The 22,727-nt window shown below is 36.6% G+C and overlaps 1 protein-coding gene across 1 annotated transcript in view; it reads left to right on the forward strand.

Annotated features, from left to right (window-relative positions):
• LOC138710759 (cysteine-rich protein 1-like) overlaps positions 1–22,411 on the forward strand; it is a 41,201-nt gene extending 18,790 nt beyond the window's left edge. The window contains exons 2-3 of the mRNA XM_069841860.1: positions 19,525–19,677; positions 21,370–22,411. Coding sequence (XP_069697961.1) covers positions 19,525–19,677; positions 21,370–21,413 — 197 coding nt within the window. The 3' untranslated portion in view covers positions 21,414–22,411. The remainder of the gene's footprint in view (positions 1–19,524; positions 19,678–21,369) is intronic.
• Positions 22,412–22,727: the final 316 nt, after the last annotated feature.

Here is a 22,727-nt window from a genome sequence, read left to right on the forward strand (position 1 = left end):
CTTCGTATAACGTTTCTTATCGAGAACGGTAGCTGTTTCTCACCACTGACTTAATAATTTGACATTAGGCTATTTCATTGGTTGTTTAGCCTCTGGAAAATACCATCGAAAATCCGAAACATTATATGTTTGTGCATCTGTGACATGGTGAAAAAAAGCACACACTAAATAGATTAATGTGTACTCATTTATATTTCTAAGAAACTTATTTTCTGCAGATTTTATATTATGAAATAATATCAGAATAAGATGAGCTTCATTCTATAATTTCCATAAAGCTTTAATTTCTATGTGAGGAGCTCAGTATCAAAGTTGGACAACTGCACTTTTGCTTTTTTACAGGAGAGGCGAAAAACTAGATCCTTGGAAACCAATGTCACTGTTATACGTAATTTTTTTTCAAACATTCTCATGAGTCATAGAAATATTTTTTCAGTCTCAAAATGTAATTAAAATTAATATTCAGGTCGAAATTTAGGGGAGAGTTGGGTAGTATTGGACATCGGGTAATATCGGACAGTGCGTTTCTTTCATCTACCACCACATGGTAGTATCTAAATGAGATGGTTACGTTTCTGTATGCGACATCACAGAAATGTAACCATGTCATTCAGGTACTATCATCTGGTTGTAGATGAAAGAAACTCACTGTCCGATGTTACCCGATGTCCGATACTACCCAACTCTCCGCTAAGTTCAAAAAGTGGGGTTGTCCATCTCTGAAACTAAATCATGGAATTGTCTGTTTTTGAAAACCAAATTAAGCCATATTTAAAGTGAAGTTGTCTGTTTTTGAAACCAAACGAAGCCATATTTAAAGTGGAATTGTCTACTTTTGAATCTAAGTTTCATCTAACTCGGTTTCAAAGCAAATTTACGTAAAACAGTACGTATTCATCCATAAACCGATTATATAAACAATCAGCCATATTGGATTCGCGATGCGTGATGGCAAAGGATGGTACGAATGTGAGCTTCTCATTGGCTACTGAAGGAATTGCCCTAATTTGAAACCAAGCCACAGTGGAGCTGTCTGTATTTTGATTCTAAAGCTCACAATTAAGTGCTATTTTCGCTCTATTCTGTCCGTTTTTTAACCTAAACAGTTTCAGAATCGCATTCAGCAAACAAAATTCTATTAGAAACAAACAATATCTCGAAATCGCAAAAAATGGAGTTGTCTAACTTTGATACTATGCTCCTCATGTATCCTTGGTATGTTCTAGATAGGATTCTTTACTAACATCCAGACGGATATACTAGTAAAGAAGAGTATCCTAAAATATTAGAAGGCAACTCACCGGCTAACCAACTATAGAATCTGTAAAGCTTTCACTTAAATACATTTGTTTTTTCGACGCCGCGAAGTCTGAAAGCGGAGTAATGGGATTAAGAGAAAAGTGGATTAAATTTTGGAAGTCTTTTTTGTGCAGGGTTCTCATTTATTTCGTGCGTTCAAAGGGGGAAGTTCAAGGGTAGTGTGTGTGTGTGTGTGTGTATGTGTGTGAGGATATGAACAGAGGACAACCAAAAGGCGTTTGGGAGACTTGAGTTCAGCAAAGGTCTAATCGATATGACTATATTCTCTTTCTAGCTTTACTGGGCGAAAATTCAAGTTCGCTTTTTCATTATTTATACCCTTTGTGATATAATGACCGAGCTGCCGTACGGAATATAAGACCTCGCTTCGATATTTTGCATCCGTAAACACTGAATGCAAAAGTGGACTAAACCAGTGTAAACATCAAAGCCATAATTTTGTATGACTTAGTAGTAATCCTTAATTGATTGAGACTTGCTGAACACTTCAGAATTCTGTTCAATGTCTCTTCAGTTACATTTTTTTGCTCATGAATAGTACTACTGCTTAGTTGTATTTTGACCCTAATGTTATGGATTAAAAAATATATTTTTTAAAGATAGGCTATATCACAGTACTGAAGAGAACAAACCATATAAAATGAAAAAAATACTGTACTAAATTAATTATGTTATTAATCAATGAAGTAACTACATATTAAACTTCAAAACAGAATATCTTCAAAATTTAGCAGTTCACATTTTACTGTACAATAAGATGGCATTGTCTGTGCTGGAAATTTCTAACAACAAAATCAAGGTAACAGAGATGGAATTTTGCCAGTCATTAGTGATTACACAGATTTATAGTAACATAGGTTTAAGTATACGAATAGAATAGGATATATTTAGCTTAGTAGAAGAAATCCAAAACGGGGACAACTTTGGTATGCTTATATTGCAAGAGATTTGCATTATTAAATTACAAATCCACAACACATTTATAGAAGAATGATAGAAACAATGAAATAAAGTTCTTGAGATTCGTTGCTGGATGTTCTCGGTATAATCAGTGATTATTAATCATATAACAAACGATATTATAATATAAGAGATCAGTGGCGACTCGTGATATTTTTTATATGTAGGACATGAGATTGATTACTGATGACCAAGACAAAAACTAATAATAATAATAATAATAATAATAATAATAATAATAATAATAATAATAATAATAGAGCATACGCAATTAATTTTTTGCTACAGTTACATTCTTCTAAATGATCAAATGCAACTTCAGATATTCTTTCAGCAGTCCTGTCATCTAAAAGTCCTATTAATTCTTGTGTTTTATTATAGCTTATTTTATTTATTTTTATGTAATTTTTGTTTTTATTCATTTTATTTTTTATATTATATGATTTTAAATAATTTATTATTTCGTTTATTCTGTTCTTTTAAAATGACCAATGAACTGCATTTAAGGAGACTGCAAGAGTACTTGAAAATTCGTATTGTAGTCCCTGACAAGGTCTCCACCACCCAGAAAGAAGGGTCGCAGTATTAGGATATACGGTCACATCTTCAAACGCGGTTAAAGTTAAGCCATTCCCTGCGCTCCGCACCTTCCCCTGTCCTTAACTTCACTGCTAGAAAAAAACTGTTTGCTGTAAGATATTTGGATGGTTCCTCGGAAAGTATTTCTAAGGTCTGAGATGTGCAGTGACGACAACCCACGACAGAAAGTGGAAGTTTGAATTATTACGTCGGGACGCATTAAAAATCAAAATATGTAATTAAAATGTTTTCTATCCTCAGAGGCACGAAATTAAACTGTAGGATCATCCTCATATCCTTCATGGAGGAATCGTCACTGTAGCAGGTCTAAAGTTTTAACTTAAATGGTAAAATAATCAAGTACTTTATAGGTACAACTAGAATGAACACATTTCAAGATTGGCCTCTCATATATTTACAAGACTCTGTTGTACATTCTTATAGATCTACAATATTCACCAATGTGTCCTGCGTCATAGCGTCGTGTCTAGGACTTGCGTTACGGAATTCACGCTGGTTTGAGTCCAAGTCCGCATGTAGAAGGAATTTTGCCATAATCCAGCCAGTGTATGGGACTGGTGGCCACCCAACATCATGATGAATTTTGGGGGCTACGACAGGTAGCGAAATCCGGTTTCGAAAACCAGCAATAGCGGCTAAGGGAAAGATCATCACCCTAATCACACGTTACCCCTGTACTGGTTGAGGATGGTCGGCCTTGGTCCTTCCTATGTTGTCGCGTCACGGATTACATTTTTACCAAAACTTTATAGTCCAACTTACCCTTGATACATTTTAATTTCATAAAGAGTGGATCGAGAACGCTGATGGGAGTGAAGTTGACTGGCCAGATAAATTGTTGTTTGTTGTTTAGTCAACTGTTCGAAGAAAGTTTGAACCTCACTAGTGACACCAATAATGCGTCAATCATGAGGAAACTAACTCAGGAAATAGTGGGGTAGGATGATCACTGTTCAGTTCCTTTCTCCCCAGATAGACTATTGCTATGAAACACTCACGGCCAAGTACTAATGACGTGATGAAGATCAGTTAGCGAAAACCGATGCTAAGCGGTCTGTAATCTGATGGTCGTTGGGGAATTGCTTGAGATATCTGTTAATGTCCGGGGATAAAAATTCATCTGCAGAAAGTTAACTTATGAAATAATAACTATGGTTATAATCAAGCAAAATTTGCGTCCATTCTCCCTGTAAATAAATTTAAAAAATATATCCTACGACATTTAGTAAGAGCTTCATCAGCCTCTTGGGTCTGAAAGAAATGAAAAAGAGACATGAAGAAAGAAATGAATAAAAAGAAAAGGTAGTAAACTGAAGAAGGAAGAAGAAAGGAAAGATGAAATAGAAAAATGAAGAAGAATGAAGTATTTTGGCTTGACTTTTGCATCGATATATTATGTAATGTATGTTTGCATGTATGTATGAGTAGGACCTACATAATTATCTGCTAAGTAGTGGATCAATTTTGTTCATATTCAATATTCATAAAACAATTTATCCGGAGCCTAAATTGTAGGCAAAATCAAATATTATTATGAAAACGGATTAAGAAAGGAAAACTTCCTCTTCTCTCTTTTGTTATACGTACCTTCAAGGAGACATTCTTATGTAAATATCCCAGTTCAAATGTAATGCAGCTTAATTAACGCTTTTGTTCTCCACCTTACTCATTATGAATAAGATCCCCACTCATCTGGTAAGAAGTCAATGACTGCAGCTTCGCTTTAAGGTGTGGAGTTCCCAAGTTGGGCTTCAGTGCAAAGCAGACCACCTTGCACTTGCCATTCTTTTCTAAACGTTCTCTCAGCGTCTTCTATTTAATGGGAATGAGCTTGCAATATCACCTTTGTCATCACTACATTAATATATAGGATTAAACAGTAGAGTAAGGGAGGGGATTGTCGGATAGGTCTGGTAATGTCGGATAATCTCGGATAACATATTTCTTTTCCACCGAATGGTGCAATCTGACAATCTGATGTGAAAATAATGCATTACGTTCTCTACAAGTAGACGAACATCTGCATGAATAGCCATTACTGTTGAGTGCTTCACTGTGTGTGAATAGCGTGTTTTCAACGTTTCTGCAAAAAAAAAAAAAAAAAAAAAAAAACTTTTTGAGGGTAAGTAATGTGATTTATTCGTTATACAAGTTATTCTTATATTTACACAACATGGTATGCACTGTTTGATATGCCATAGATAAGGCTTCTTAATTCTCTAATTGCAGAAATGCTATCGACAAAATGTTTTATGCAGCTGGCTTGTTTTACTGTTTGTGAAGAGTCGGCCAATGTCGGATACTAGCTGAGAGCAATGTCGGATACTAGCCGAGGGCATTGTCGGCTGTCTTTCAATGCTGCTCGCTACATAAAAGCTGCCTTAAACCCATTTATATGTTTTCTATAACAAACCACTACATTTTTACTCATGGGTATTTTTAATTAATGTAAGTAATTAATTATCTAATTAATCGAATATTATGAAGTAACGAATTGTTTCTTCCTGTGATATTTTTAGATGTCTAAAGTAAAAGAAAAAAGAGATTCAGTCTAAAGAAAATGGAAGTCTGAAGATATGGTAAATGCCATTGTCGCAGTACGGGAGAAACGAATGGGCTATCTTGCTGCTTCCAAAAGATTCAATGTACCTCGATCAACATTATTTGATTATGTACGGTCCAACTCTGAGCCCACCAAAGCCGTTAAATCGAAACTTGGACGAAAACCAATACTCCCAGCTTCACTTGAAGAGAAGCTAGTTGACTATGTGTTAATGATGGAGAGAAAATATTTTGGATGAACCAGAAATGATGTTAAAAGGCTTGCATATCAGTTGGCTAAACAGAACACTATTGTAATAGTTTCTGATATGCAATATATTATTTTAAATGCATTATCATACCTCTTACATAATAATGTCTAATGTATCCGACGTTAGCTTCCCATTCTGTCAGTGATGATATTATTTCTGTTTTGTCTTTGAAAGTTATACAGCAAATACATATTATGTAAATTACCTAATACTTATGTACAATCTGCAGGAACCCCAATAGGTTATTATAATACTGAGTAATTCCAGTTCTAACTTTTTTTAATTACCTTTATTTTGAAACACCAAAATGGTATCCGACAATACCCTCCCTTACTCTAGTAATTTTAAATATACAACCTAATATGCACTAGAAGGAGAGGATAAATAAGCTTGGATTGAAAATAACGTTAAATTGTCGAACAATGCCCCCTCCCCCGTTCACCGTTTTATGTTCTGTTACTGTTAAGCATTTGGTTAAATTATTTTTCAAGATTTCAGTACCATTGTTTACTGAAATATTTCAAAAAATTATTCTGTGTTTCGTATTACTGTATGTGTTTTTAACTTTCAACTAGAAACTCCTAAAATGTAATAACATAACTTATACTGGAAAATGCAACATAATTTGAAATTTTTTCATGAAAGTTATCTTTTATTTAGGCCTAAAGTTTGTTTTTAAAGCAGTGTGTTACGAAACAGTCTCGAATTTTACAAAGTGAAACTCTTCTGATTCTCTGATAGGATTGGTTTATATTGGCTAAAACTTTGTTCCATGTTACATTATATGATTCCAGTATGTGTTACATAGGTTATTTTCCTTTTTAAGTGCAACGCGTTAAGTATTTTGCACTTTGTCTAAGATTTTTGCAACGTGAGGCTCTGTTTCTGAAGATTGTAAATTGCTTTGGGTATGAAGGAGAAATTAGCGTGTATATACAGTATGAGCGATATCACTTTTAACATTCTGTTTTACATATGATTTAGCTGCTTCTAGGAAGCAGCACACCTGAGTCCAAGGTATTGAGGAGGACATGCTAAACTCTTTCTAACCATGTCTTCCAACTAGCTGTTAAGGTAACAACTTAGAGAAGTTTCAATAATAGCATTTCACAGCATATCTATTACTATTATTATTATTATTATTATTATTATTATTATTATTATTATTATTATTATTATTATTATTGCTACTACTACTACTACCACTATCACCACCAAATACTACCTACCACCAACTACTACTACTACTACTACCATAACCACTACCACCACCACCAACTACTACTACTACTAACTTACTACTACTACTACTACTACTACTACTACTACCACTACCACCAACTACTGCCAACTACTATTGCTACCAACTACTGCTACTGCTACATTTGTATTAATTGTAGATCTGGTTGGTAGATCTGGTTGAGTGTAAGAGAAGGGCTTAAGGCTACCAGGTAAAATAAAATAAAATATTATTTATTGTTATTATTATTATTATTATTATTATTAATTTAATCTGGCGGCCGGGTAGCTCAGTTGGTAGAGCAGCTGGCTACGGAAGGTCCGGGGTTCGATCCCAGGTGGTGACAGGATTTTTTCTCGTTGCCAAACTTTCAAAACGGCCCCGAGGTTCACTCAGCCTCTATAAAATTGAGTACCGGGTCTTTCCCGGGGGTAAAAGGCGGTCAGAGCGTGGTGCCGACCACACCACCTCATTCTTGTGCCGAGGTCATGGAAAGCATGGAGCTCTACCTCCATGCCCCCCAAATGCCTTCATGGCATGTTACGGGGATACCTTTTACCTTTTATTAATTTAATCTGGCAGTGCTAAGGCGCCTACAAGCCTTCTCTTCAGCCCAACCAAACTCTAATTGAATACAATTACCTATTATAGTAATAATTACAATAATATCCAGAACGTGAAAAGTATCTTTGGGTGACGAATAACTACTATATTATAGAAAAATCCTAATGAGAAGAAGATCTAGAACGTGCGACGATATGTCAGTGAATACTATTAGGTGCCTTATGAAAACCTTTTCTCGTAGAATAAATCTAGTCGAGCCTATGACGATTAGTTCTCTCTGTTTGTGTTGTGTCACGATGCATGGCGTAAGCGATAAAGGTAAAATGACTCATTTTGGAAGATATCGGTGTTAATGCTTGTCCTGCTTTGATGATAATGAGGCAATATCGCAGAAAATAGCATGCTGTCATGTTCAATATTATCTGACCACAAGAACAGCCCATGAATGGCATCATTGAATAAGTTTGCTGTGAGTAAGCACTTCATGTCAATAGACGTGGCTCCGAAAAGTCTCCATTCAAGGAACCAGTGATAACATTGCCAGTCTTCCATTTTTATCTTGTCTCATCCAGTGAAACGCAGACCTAAATGAGATGGGCTTTGATATCATCTCCTATTTTACTCATTGTTTCTTCATACATAGTAGAGTGCACATGTTTTTTTTTTTTCATACGTAGGTTCTTCTGGAATGTTTAGAGCGGTTGTGTTTCTAGGAATTCGCCGAAGTGTGGGTGGTTCACTTTGTAAAGAGGTATACCTGAAATAATGAAATCTCTGCAAAAAATCTATTGAAATCACGTTTTTAATATGGTCGGTGCTCTTGGAAGCATTTGTCTCTGATTAGTGTCCCCCTTTTCTCCTGTTGGACTAAAAATCTTAGTGTGGCTGATACTGATGTCTGACATATGTTAAGGTGCGTCCAGACCAATACGAACAGCGTTCGCGAACAAAAGTTGAAAAAATTGTTCACGAACATTGTTTTACAAATAGGCTTATCTTCGTGGATGACTCCAACTCTCAAACCAAGACGAATATTTCGTTCATTTTTTCATTTCATTTCAATTATTGTATTCCGTGGATCTTACTTTAGCAATGAAGCTGTAAGATATGGAACAAGTCAAAATTTTACAAGATAACAATTACAATTTTTTAATTTTTTTTTTTACAATTTTACTGTAGTGAGATGAGGTGAGGCCGAGGTTTCGCCAACAGATTACCTGCCATTTGCCTTGGGGTTGGAGAAAACCTCGTAAAAATCCCAACCAGGTAATCAGATCAAACGGGGGGTGAAGTGAATTGAGGCCGAGGAGGTTATGTGGTTGAAGGCATGATAAATTTAGCGAAAACGAATTATTAAAGTGCTCTGCAGCACTTTCGATTCTCTAAGATCACACATAAACTACATGGCCTTAAAACCAAACCACTCTGATTTATAGATAGAAGCAACACTCCCATACTTTATTATTTGTTACCTTACTTATTAACCCTCCCGAACTGAAATAGCATTCATTTTAGTCCTCTATATATTTTCTCTGTCGAAATCAGCATTAATTTTAGCTCTTTGTTTCTTCTCTGTGCAAGTCTTCATTTTAGCCGTTAAATTTTCAGATGAATCGCGTTTCTTGAATGTGTTCTTGCAATTTTTGACGTCGTGTCCCGCAAATATTCCTTCATTTTGTACAATTAATTTACCTTAATAGTTTCGTACGATGAAAGAATACTCTTTCATCGTATGATGACGCAGAATATCTGCATGGAAATATCATATGTACTTCAGTACATTAAAAATAATATATATGATATGCGTAAATCACCTAGTGATTTAAGACGGCGCTTATTCCGTCGGATCCCGGCCAACTAGTCACTCATAACGAGTGCACCTCAGCACATGTGTGGACTTCGGTCCTACGTTCATAGACATCTGTGACGTAGTGCAAAGGGCGGCCACTAGAGGGAACCCAAGAGTTGGAGCTTAATCTGAGACGATTCTGTCCGACGCCGGGGTGGTATCCGGTGTGGCTTAGTGGATAAAGCATCAGCACGTAGAGCTGAAAATCCGGGTTCAAATCCCGGCGCCGGAGAGAATTTTTCTCCGTTCCATTACTCTTCCATCGTATGATGACGCAGAATATCTGCATGGAAATATCATATGTACTTCGGTACATTAAAATTAATATATATTAATAGCTTCGGCTTTGAATCATTCCATTTCTCCTCTTTAAATTCATTCAAACAGTTTAATCTCTATAACCTCAACTCCTCTAATTCTTACCAAAGAGTAAATGTAGCGTTACTGTTGTGAAATAGCCAAACTGCTTGAGACGTATTTCTGCTTGATATCGATCTACTCTCGACAGAATACTGTTCTCTGCGAACAAATACAACATTGCGAACAAAAACATGTTTTAAGAACATGTTCTGTTCCGTGCAAATGTAGTTCGCGAACGTTGTTCGTGAGCAAAGTTCGCTTTGTTCTGGATGAACCCACTATACAAAACAACGGTCTACTGTCCGTTAATAAAAGTTTCCCCTCAAAACTCGCTTTTTATTTAGTTTTACTATTTTTATGGTTTGCCTATTTCAGTATTTTGGCATGGCTTAGACTCAACGTACATGAATATGAATTTGAATACTATTATAGTCACAATCATGCCATGGTATGAAAGAAAAATTTCACAACCTCGAGCGAGATTCGAACCTGCACACATCAACGGACGTGTATACGTCATCCAACATCGTAATATGAAGAGTACATGAATAATTTACGATCGATTAATGATGATTAGTTCCCTTCTCCTGGCTCCTAATTACTTGTGCGTTCTCTCCCTCCCTCTCCCCAGAATATCAGAATGAAAAGCATGTAACCTTGAGTGATTACTGATTATTAAAGATGGTAGAATTTAGCAACTTAAAATTAAAAAGCGGGCACTTTAAAAATCACATTTATCATTTTATAGCATTTTTAATATCAGAATTCAGCATTTTACAGCGTTTTGGCATGGGACATTTTTTTTATGGAAAGTGTGGTGGTAGAAATGCATGTCATCAATGTGTTAACAGGCGCATTTTCTAGATTTTCCAGTTAAATTCTTGAAAATAATAAATCAAGGAAGAAATGAAATTGCAGTGAAATTGTAAACCTTAAGAAACATGCGAAAAGATATGGTGTGATTTTACCGCAATCCATCTTGTTAATCATAATCACCCACTGCGGCACCTCATGCAACCTGTTTGTGGGTGAATACTGTACGGTACCTAAAAAGATTACATAGGCAGACTTTATTCTGCCACCAGCACCAGACGGATTAGCTGAAATCTCGAGATAACAGTACAGATAACAATAAAGAGGGTATCATCTGCCGACCTGGATGGCTCAAGCGGTAGGGGCACGGCATGTCTCTATCTTTTGGTCTGAAAGGTTGTGGGTTCGAGACCCGCCTTGGGCATGGGTGTTGTGTACGTACTAGGTTAAGAAAGCGGAAAATAGCAAACAGAAAAAATCATAGTCTAGTATATACAATCACGAAACTCAATACGTAGTAAATATGCATCCATAGATAGTTGCTAGGATCGCTAATATCGCCTCATTACAGAAAATGCGAAATAGTACCGGCACAGTCCTTTGTTCCTAGCACCCTCACAACTCAAGCTTCGTGACTGTATATACTAGACTGTGGTATCATACTGTAAAAGCTAACCTGGAAAGGTGACAATCGATTTGAAAAAATGTGAACCTGTATGTGATGGGACTTTTAAATTAGAATCTTTTTTTACAAAAATACAAAAATGATTCATGAAATGTAATTTCATTCTTATTTCGCAGAAACACATAAATTTCACGTTTTGTATTTGATTTCGCATTTTATTGAGGATTAAAAGTCTACACTAATATACTTAACATGCTTCTCAACATACAGTTACTTTTTCTGACAGCATTTGGGCACATTTCGCACTTATCGAGATTATCTCTCTGGTTATCTTTGCAGAAACAATATACTAATTGTCGCCTTCCAAGAGTTGGATAGGGTGAGGTGAATTTTCTAGGAAATGCTCCAAACAAACATTTTCACGCGTACGTGCGTGCTACGGATTTTTAACACTCTTAAAAATATTTTATGCTTGGCCAAGCTTGAACTCACTTACCTCTGCTGGATTCATACGTGATAATGATTAGCCCATCGAGGACGAAGAATTACGTAATTACTGATGCCGATTCATTTTCAGTGTTTATATCGATGTGTAAAGCAATGCATTTGTGAAATACGTTGCAACACCACGATCCTCTGATAAGCTTATAAGCTAGCTTTGATTTTAATCAAGGTGAGTAACCAAAACCCTCGACAACCTTCCCCCACCCACACTCATACTGGATTATATGTTGCACCCCGGGTGAAATGCTCTCTCTCGCTCTCACAAAAACTTTATGAATCACAGAGCCGTGCACTCCCGGAGCCGATCTCTCTTACACTTCCTAATGTGCGAATTAGCGGTGAAAAAACATACAGAGCCCACGGGACCACAATTCATATGACGATGCATTGAAAGCGATGAAAAACGCGCACCGTGTTTAGTTCTTGAATTGGATAACGATGTGGGGAATGGAGGGGGGAGGCGCCATTTACTATGGGGGATTCCTGGCCTGCTCTTCTCGTGCTTCTGGTACTAGCAAGTCCATTAGTTAATTACCTTCTAATTATCACGCTAGTTTAACTAGCATGGGACGGATGCGAAATACACTAATGGAATGATATGCAAAAAATATGTAACAAAAATGACGTTTCTATAATGTGTAACGACGATTATGAAAGGATGGTAAAAGCATAACTATGTTACGCGGGGATAAACTATCACGTGCCCCAATTGCACTCGCATTGCAGGTGATTAATATTTCGGTATTGAACGGCCTAATTAAATTGGATCTTGTTTTATAATTATGCGGCTCTGAGTTCTGTTAGATAACCCCTGAAACAAAAGAACGACTGGAGGATTAATGTGTGACTAAACTCTGTTATTTCACGCATAGCAACGAGGGGAATTCTTTAAAATTATAAGCAGATTTAGATTAAACGAGTTTAATTTAGCGTGATTTAAGGCTCGCGGTGTTCTTCCTGTTTGATTTTTTACACCGTGTCATGAATACAGAAACATTCAACGTTTCGGAGTAGGTTACGTATAGACTCCAACTTGTCCATACCATCAAGAATGAAGAACTTGCTTATAACAAACACAGTGTGTGCGGCATAGTATAATTCTATTGTGCAGATATCGTGAATTATATATCGTTTCAAAACATTATAATTTTATTCTTTCAAATGTTCGTAGAAATAAAATTGTTTATATTTATGTACTAGTAAATATCTTTCTTTGATACGGCCAAAACTCGGTACGTCTAAAATAAAGCACTTTGAAGTGGCAACACTGACTGGTCATTTAATACAGAACCAAAAATGAAGATTAACAAACAATCTACATTGTTTCGTGCTGAAAAAATTGCTGATAGGCTTTCTGGTGTTTTAGTAAAGACAGTGATGAAACGTTGCCAAATCTTTACTTAAGCCATGAGTCCTTCTGTCTGGTTTTTGTTGGTACAAAATATTTTAAATTGTAGAACTTCTTACAAGTTAGTGCACCCCGTATTTTATTAACATGAGAATCTGAAAACTACTTGACGCTTTGCCGCCTTGCTAAAGATTTATCAAAACTTTCACAAACTAAATTTTACATAACTCGGTTTTATCGCTTTTTAGAGCCATTCCGCGAAAGCCTCATCTTTCAACCATTATTCGTTAAAAGCGTGTTTTTCTAATATTTCCTACCATGTTTTACTTTGTTCATAACTTGATAAAACACAAGTCCAAGTGCTCAACAACGAACTACTCACACTGTTATAGGTCACTTTTTTATTTCCGGTAACTCTAAACTATGACAATTAACAAAATGAAACTCGTCGTTTAGATTTCGATGTGCCAACTCTATCAAAATTGTAACGTGATCAAAGATAATATAAAATACTAGGGAGGATCGGAAAGTAACGCACAACAATTTCTTCACGTTATATTATTTTGGTTAGGACGTTCAAAGTTGGCAGATAGTAGTCTTGCGCTACAGACAGCAATGGCTCGATTGGGTGTCACCCTGACGAAACGAGCGGTAATATTGAGTAAATATGGAACGTGTGCTAGCATCGTCTGCTTGTGAAGAGAAGCGAGGTGTAGTCCGTTTTTTATGAGCGAAACAAAAAAGTCCGAATGAAATCCACAGGGAAATGTTGGAGGTGTACTGTATGGTGCTGATTGTCTGTACCGTAACATCTCCAGGTAGTGCAGGTTCTTCGAAGAAAGCCGAGTAAATCTTACCGACGAAGCACGTTCCGGCCGATCAGTGACCGCTGCAACACCACCCAATATCAGAGGCATTGAGGCTGCAGTCACTCACCCTACAGTCCAGACCTCGTACCATCTGAGTTTCAATTCTTCGGACCATTGAAAAAATTCCTAGGAGGCTAACGCTTTGGTTCGGATGAAGAAGTGAAATCAGTCGTGCGCAGGTGGTTATACGCCCAGAAAACGGAGTTTTATGAACGAGATGTACTGAATCTGGTGTCACGGTGGGGAAAATGTGTCAAGAGACTGGGTTTCTGTGTTGAAAAATAGGTAAAACCTGTAGCTTTTTTCTGCATTATTTCGTTTTGCTTACCTATTAAATACGTTACCACAAAAATTGTTGTGCATTATTTTTGGAGTCTCCCTCATAGGTACTGGCTTACCGATAATTATACAGCCCCATAGAACTGGATATTGTATGTATGTTTAGTTAACAATCCGAAGCCTGGTTGGAATCTCATAAGTGATAGCAATAAGTATCACTCATGAGGCAACTAAGCCAGAAGATAATTGAGTAGGGTACGGTGAAATATAAACTTACTTTTATTCAATTTATATTTCACCGTTTAACGAAGTCTGAAGCAAATTGAAATGAAAAAGTAACTGAAAACATAAAATATATAGCTATAATGGGCAACTTTTTTTTTAAACCAAAAGCGGGTACTTACATCATTCACACAAGAGTCCCCCCTCCCTAGGAATGACGCGCTGTAACTAGATATTTTTACCGCCATAGTGTTGCCCTCAGTGCACCATGGGAGGCGATCTACATAGCACTGCATGACGATTAGTGGAGCTATGGTGGAAGAACAGTGAGAGAAACGGAAGTGCCCAGCTAAAACCCACCACTAATTACCGCCCTTGCCCATCACAAATTTCATTTCGAGCCTCCGTGATTCCACCCATATTACCAGCATGGAGAGCCGGCGCTCTAGTCATTCGTCTGACTCTGCGCCCAAAATGAGCGAATTTTGTAACATAAATATCAATCATACCGTGTCATTTTCAGTTATTCTATCACTGTTTTTGCGCATATAACTCACTTTACTGTCCGAAGTCGAGAATTAAGTCCAAAAGAATAGCCGGGCCGGATAATTTGGACTGTTGAATAATTAAGACACTCCTGTACTGATGTCGAATTTAATTAAATTTTTAAATCTAATTTGAAACCAAACTGTGACCCCAGGAGGGAAGTGTAAACGTCCTCAGAATATCTCCCTGAGTGTGTTCCGTTTTAACTTACTAAGTAGATTAGTACAGAGAGCGAAAAATCGCTTTACAACACAGGCCGAAAAGAGTGTGAACTACTGTAAAGTTTATAGACCGACTAATGGCTGTTAATGTCTTGATACGTCGGTGAACACAATAAATAAAACGAGTCTGTGCACCCAAGTGGAAAACTCTTGAAAGTTGTAGGTTAGAGAAGAAAAAAGTTGCCAATCCAACACAAGTGCCTCAAGGCTAATGAAATCGGTGGCTAGCTGTGAGCACACGGTAAATTTCATAGCGGGAGGTCGTCAGTTCCGGTTTTTTTCTTAAATCAACTTGGGCTGGTTGTCTGAGATTTGTGTAGCTGTCACTCGATGCATCACAAGCTTCTGTATGCAACAAGCACAACATTAATCAAACTCTTTTCTCTGTATACTGGCTATAGAAACCAGAATGAGTGTAGAGTTGTAAAGGTGCTTACTAGGCGGCAGACGGAGCATCCTTGAGCACTTCGGCCCGAATAGGCTTTTCGTGTACCCATGATGGAACGAATTTCGTGTCATTTGTGCTGGCCGGCTAAGCCGGTTCCACCATCCGCCACAATATGCATTCCTCTCGAGCCAAAAATCCATATATCATACTTCTGATGGTGGTCTTCCGTACCTCACAGATCTATATAAGTTACCATGTCCTCATCAAGCAAGCAAGCAAGAACCTCTTATGCTGGAGAAGAATTGAAATATGTCGAGTCATAATCTAACTGGTCTTTCTTTTTGCATCAAATTCGCCATGAAGTGTGCAGCAATTAAATTAAGATAAGATGAGAGGAGCTACCGACGTAGTTGTCAAGTGCTCGTCATTAGTAACCAATGAAAACATGTTCGTCGCATGCAGGAGATAATAGGCCTACTGTGCTTGTAGCAACAAAAGTGTTTTGGGAAGAAAGCGATAAAAGGGGCTACACTGAAAGTCCATAACAAAATCGTCCAATAAACCGAGAATCAGTCCCGTGTACAACTCAGTAACGTCACAGGAAGTGAAAGACAATGAATGAACGAGCTGCGCATTGACACAGTAGACTTTATTTTTATGGTGCAGGACATCCGGTGGGTATCTCGTCTTCCTTGATATAAACGGTACATCACATTTTACAGTTCACGCGGGTTATTGCTTTAAAACAAATCCCTGGGTCGCTTAAGCTTATGGTTTCTTAATTAGGGAAATGTTATGCTCATTCTATTGAATTTCTTGTTTGGGTTAGAAATAAGATTTCTCGATTAGTTTCACGCGTTCTATTAAAGTTTAGCTGAAATAGTATTAGTATTATTTATTAATAGTTCAAAAGTACATAAACTTAATATTAAAAACTGATACTTGCACAAATAGAGATTATACACAATAAATATACAATTTAATAACAAATTTTCAATCATATAACTATTCAATTTATGTTGGTTTAACTTACACTTACTTCTGGTTTTAGTGCAAGTTTTCACCCTATCGCATTTATTTTAAACATTCAAACTTCTTTACTTGTTTAGCTGAAATAGTGAACGGTTCCTTAAGAGAAATTTAAGTTGTTTTGTTGGTGAAAAGATACATATAGACACATACTCCTAATCTGAAATTATGGCATTTTTCAACTTCTTTTTTCTTTTTGTCTCGTGAATAAGAACCATTTGCTTTCAGTGAGCTGCTGCACATAAAGCTGGACACCACACTGACAGCTCTCTATGTTTCAGGCCGGAACCCTTGATCATTACTGGTCTGTGCGAGTATGCACTTATAGTAGGTTTGCCATATTTTGATAAGCAAAATAGAGGACACTTTATCGACACCTATTTCCGAACAGATCACTATCATAGATCATATGTATAGTAGGTAGACTATTGAAGCTGAGAATTATTGCTGTTTTATAGTAGTAATTTTCTTAACCTTAAATAAAAAAATGATACAAACAAGTGAAATTGCTTATAATTTAATACTTATAACCACGAGTCTGTTTTTTCCACAATAAAACTTCTTCGCAGTATCCGAATCTAGGAACGTCGTCTCATTAGGCCCAGATATGCACGCCATCACGTTGTAATTATTGTGGTGTTTAACAGTGTGGAAAGCAAGAGTTCCTTCTGCATCGGTTACTTCATCTTCCAATTTTCTGCCAGATTTTACAAAGAAGTCGGTTAGTTTTGTAGAAGAACTTTGTTCTCGAACTGCTCTTTTGTGTTTTTCACAATCCAGATGAGCTTGCAAATCAAGTCCTCCTTTATTCGACACTGACACAAATGAACCGGCTTTATATATCATGTAGGATTCACCTTCGAAATCATCTCTGCCTCTTCGGAAACAAGGATACTATTCTTCTGTAACTCGGCAAAAAATTTACACTTTCTTTTTGGTATTTCTTCTTGTACAAACTACGAGCATGCACAGCACAATAAAAAACCGTTATGAAAGTCGGCAACCGGCAAGCAATAGTAACCGAAAGACGACATATAGCACCTAGTGGCAACGGTTTCAAACACAAGACTCAAGCTTTCAAGCATTACAGAAATAAAACATTGATAATATCGCTGTCAAAGATTACAGAAAGGAAAGTTCACGAGAGCATTTAAAGTGGAGTGGACTAAAGCGTTACTTAACTGTAACGATTAGAAGGTTCCCAGTTACAATAAAGTAACTGCTATAACGTCGTATTTTAAACTTAACCTAAAAACCCTGACAATTAGCCGAAATCTAAAAAGCCACCCGGACGAAAAATCTAATCCTAAAAAAGAGGACATGTGCGGGAAAACCTGGACGTATGGCAACCCTGACTTATAGTATATAACTAATAGGTAGAAGCAACGTTCGAAGCATCGTGTAGTAGGCTAACATAAATTTGTTTCAAGGAAAATTTATTGCAAATTATTACTCATTCTATCGTCTCCTTTCCTACCATGTTAATCGTCACCAGTCCTCATTTCTTGCTGTCAATTCAATCTTTTCCTGTCATGGTTGGTTGGTTGGTTGGTCGGTCATTATTTTAGTCGGCTTGTTGATGGTTTGATTAAGTATGGATCCTATTTACGACGAACAAAAGTTCTAAGTTTCGGTTTAAAAATTTGGTTAATTTTGGTGTTATTTCGTTCAAGAAACATAAATTCGATGTTATTTCGCATTTAATAATATATGTTTTTTACTGTCGTAGTGCAAAATAAATTACAGAATGTAACTATACAGGCTAGAGTGTGTATCATCAATGAATTCTTAAGGATCTTTGTACATTTTAACAGAACTTAGTTTTCTATAGGCACTTACTTAACCTGTTTTGTAGGAGAATTTAAGTGTCTCCTGTACTGTTTCTGAATAATAAGTTTATAAACTAATAGACACCACAAAAATTCAGACTTTTTCTCCTTCATGTTTAAAATAGTCACTCGAAATACAATTTGAATATTAGATTCAAAATACTGTATTGAGATGGGGCTTGAATATTTAAACTCAAAATTGTATACATAAATATCAATGAAAAGAGATTATATTTTAATTACAAATGTAAAAAAATTCCACAAAATCGAAAATCCAGTTAACTCCAGTCACTGCCATGTCTGCCAACAGTAGGTTACAGTGCGCTGCTAGCTTAGCTTTACCAAAGCTTATTGTAATAATTCAATATATAATATAACTTGCGGGCATTTAAAATAACAATTTCGTTCAAAAAAATGAAATAAAAATTTCGCGTGCCACACAAAACTTACCGTTTTTTCGCGAGTTAAACTTACGATATTTTGACCTGGAATGGCTTGAAACAAAACGTTTGATTTTACTACCATAAACCCATATTTCGCGAATCCGTGATTTGCGAAAACTGTGTGTCTCTATTAATAAGGTATTTTGGTTTGGTCTGTAGTTTGTTTGATAATTTCATTTCGTGGTTGGTTTGGTTGGTTATCAGTACTTTGAGATAAATTCAATTAATATCTTTCTGAACTTTGCTAGTTTGGAATTTTAAAATTCCATTTTTGAGAGGACATTTGCCAGATGAAATTTATTGACACTGTCTCAGAACTTATTTTACTTTGCTTTCATCGGCGTTCCACTGTCAGCGGTTGCCTCAGAACGTAGGATGAAAACTAGCGAAATTAAATTTCAACTTTACCAGTGATTTTTACAATAGTTCTCTCAATGTTATTTCCCGATTTCATTTCCCTTTAGAATAAAGTCACGATCTGGATTCCATTCGCTCTCTGTCGGATTATATAGCATTCACGAACCTCTGACACACTGAGGAACATAGTATAAGCATTGGAAAGCTGCGGAGGTCCGTGTTGTTAGACTACTTTTCTCCTCCAATTGGTTGCACATGAACGTGGCACCTGAATAATACATTTAATACAGATACAATGATATTCATTCCAAGCGTCATAAAGCATGGTGTTTGTTGTGTCCACAGCGGAGCGGAAAACATCTCTGGGGAAGGACTGGCACAGCGCCTGCCTGCGATGCGAGAAGTGCAACAAGACCCTGACGCCGGGCAACCACGCCGAGCACGAGGGCAAGCCCTACTGCAACCAACCCTGCTACTCTGCGCTCTTCGGACCTGGCGGTCAGTATCAAACAGAGATATGTTGTCCTGACTGCAGTTAATTTCTTCATATGTACGATAGATAGACTTGAATGATCAAGTCTAACCAAACGTTACGCTTAACTACTATCCTGTCGAAATGTTCTCTGTTATTAGGAAGGGTAACAGGGATTATACAAGAGATATAAACAATCACTAATAGCCAAGTCATAAAAAATGTTACATATCTACATATTTTCGTGTACACCAACATATAGGTACACAGAATTCCAATTGAAAGGGGGGAGAGAAGCCGGGGAACTTCTGGATTCCCCCCCCCCCCCAAGTTCTACATTCCTCTGTTTATTTCCAACCGGTGGGAGGAATTCCCCTAACTGAATATATGTTCTAATATTATTAATACAACACCCGCCTGAACAGCGATATTTTTTCCTGCAATTACATTTTAGAAAACTTAACTTCCATTTTCTGTGCGGAGGTCAAAACGGTTTCTGTTCGAAATTGCGCTTATTATGAATGTCATTTGTAAATATCACCCGGAGTTCAACATTAAAAAAGTTATCTTTTAATATAAAAATAGTATATTAAACCCTTTTTATATTGTCTCTCTCTCTTTTGTTTTGTTGCTGCTGTTTCCATAGTACGATTTTGTAATTGATTTGTGAATTGTCTAGTATCTGTTAAGTTGTAACATAAGGTATGATATAAAGATTTGTTTTGGTACTAAAAATTCAAAATACCATGTCAGGTACCACAGCAATTAAAATTGACGTTAACAATAACAATAAAAATACTAATACACAACTTTATGACAATAAACTCTAAAACCGAATGTGTTGTAATATATTGATATAAATACTTCAAAAGATAACACAAAATTGATACAGTAGTGGAGGAAAGACCTGCCCTGTGACTTTATCATGTGCCTTGGCTGTATCACCAATGGGTATGGAGGAGGAAGGCGGGCTTTAGTCTGAGATGAACTTCCGTGTTAGTAGATTAGTGTAATATTAACCATCATGAAACAAACTCTCCTTCTGATAGCTTATTTTTCCCCTCTCATACAGCTCACATGCCAGGTCTCGCCTCCTCATCTGTAAGAGAAAATTCCCCCCTCTAATGCCGGTGAAATGAGCACCGAAAGTTGAGGGAAAACCCGGGAAAAAGCCTCAACCAGGTAACTTGCCCCGACCGGGATTCGAACCCGGGCCACCTGGTTTCGCGGCCAGACGCGCTGATCGTTACTCCACAGGTGTGGACATACATACATACATACATACATACATACATACATACATACATACATACATACATACATACATACATACATACATACATTAATGAACAGTATATGAGTAACAAAGTAACAGACTGTTGATAACTATAGCCTGAGATAAATTGCGAAATGTATATGAGAGATAATATTATATTACACAATAGCATGCAATACTGGACGAATCACTTGTTACAGGTGCCATGTAATTGTATTCGTGTTAAGTCTTTTCATATGTTTTCGACTCTGAGAAAAGAGAGGATTGGACAGCTGGACTGACTTGGGACAAGATGGACACGGAACAAACCAGTCGTTCTACTCCTTGAAAGAATAAGAGAATGAAGAAGAAGAAGAAGAAGAAGAAGAAGAGGAGGAGGAGGAGAACGATGACAATGGCAATGGCAATGACGAGAACTAAAGTGTTGTGTTCTTTGTTTCAGGTTTCGGACGTGGTGGAGCGGAAAGTTATGTATACAAGAAGTAGAAGAATAATTGAAGAAGTGTCATGAAGTTTGTATTGCAACTCGGTACTCAATACCATTTCTCTACAAATAACAATTTGTGCTTCAGTATTCGGTTTTCATCTACAGTCATTAAAAGATCAAACGCAATATCGATGTCTTCCATATTTATATCTTAACAATCTAGAATGCAATTTCCCTTCAGAAAGGGAAACGTTTCATTCGTACTTCAGTAGATTTCGAGGTTTATGTACACGTATTTTACAAAGATGAAAGTTACGTACGGCGTTCCTAGCGTCAAATAAACTTCTGTATTGAAGTACAGAGCGTTCCTATGCAGACCGGTCCCAGATAGTCATGTTCCATCGGCTTACATGACGATGGGTGGAGCACCTGTTCCGAGGAAGCTAAGAGATGGAGAGTGGAATGGGACGAGTTTGCAAAGAGAAGCGTGTATGGACCTGTCCGTACGCTGGCGTATCTCCTCTCGCTACCCGCCAATAGTGGGACCGGTCAGCATAGGAACATTCTATATATCACTTGTATACATTCCTTAATGTACAGCGTAACATAATATACCGAGAATTAAACGAATTTCATAATAATTATAGACATACTTTCATATTCTGATACATACATTATACACTTTATTTTGTAATAAACTAAAGTTTGCATGTTCAAAAACATCAGTGTTAACAAAAAATTGAAAGTCTTCTACATATTACGTTTATGTTCTACTTGATCATTTATTATTTTAGGACATTTGTACATGTAACAATAAATTTTATTTCTTATGAGTATTGCTACTAATCCCAGTTAAATACACGGTTTTGTTTAGCTATGTAAAGTTCGTACAACTTCCTTGTGTTCAATTCCATGGCTTCTTGGAAGCCTAAGTGCATTCAAGGAAGTTGAACGAACTATATATTAGAATCAATGTTCGAGTACTTTCTTTTCTGAAGTAGCATTAGCAAAGGATATTTCTAATTCACATTTTAACAAATAAACTCCTTTAATAAAATGTTTGTTTATTTAGTATTTCCTATTACAATCCAGTTTTGTAATGTTTCTATATTATCTTAATCTCTTTTCAGTTCAGGTAATTAATTGGTCAGATATGAAACTCTTAACATGTGCCGAAGAATATGTTATGGTCTAGCTTGCAAGTCGGAATACTTCTAATAATTTTATTTTGTGATGAAGCTTAATAATTGAGGGATTGATGAAAGGCGAAACGAGAGTACGAGATAACTTACCCCATGTGAATTAATTTTAGATTAATTATTTATTTATAATCAAATTTAAATACACTTTTATTACAATCAGGAAACTACAAA

Source organism: Periplaneta americana, chromosome 12 (genome assembly GCF_040183065.1).
Source record: "Periplaneta americana isolate PAMFEO1 chromosome 12, P.americana_PAMFEO1_priV1, whole genome shotgun sequence".
Lineage (NCBI taxonomy): Eukaryota > Metazoa > Arthropoda > Insecta > Blattodea > Blattidae > Periplaneta > Periplaneta americana.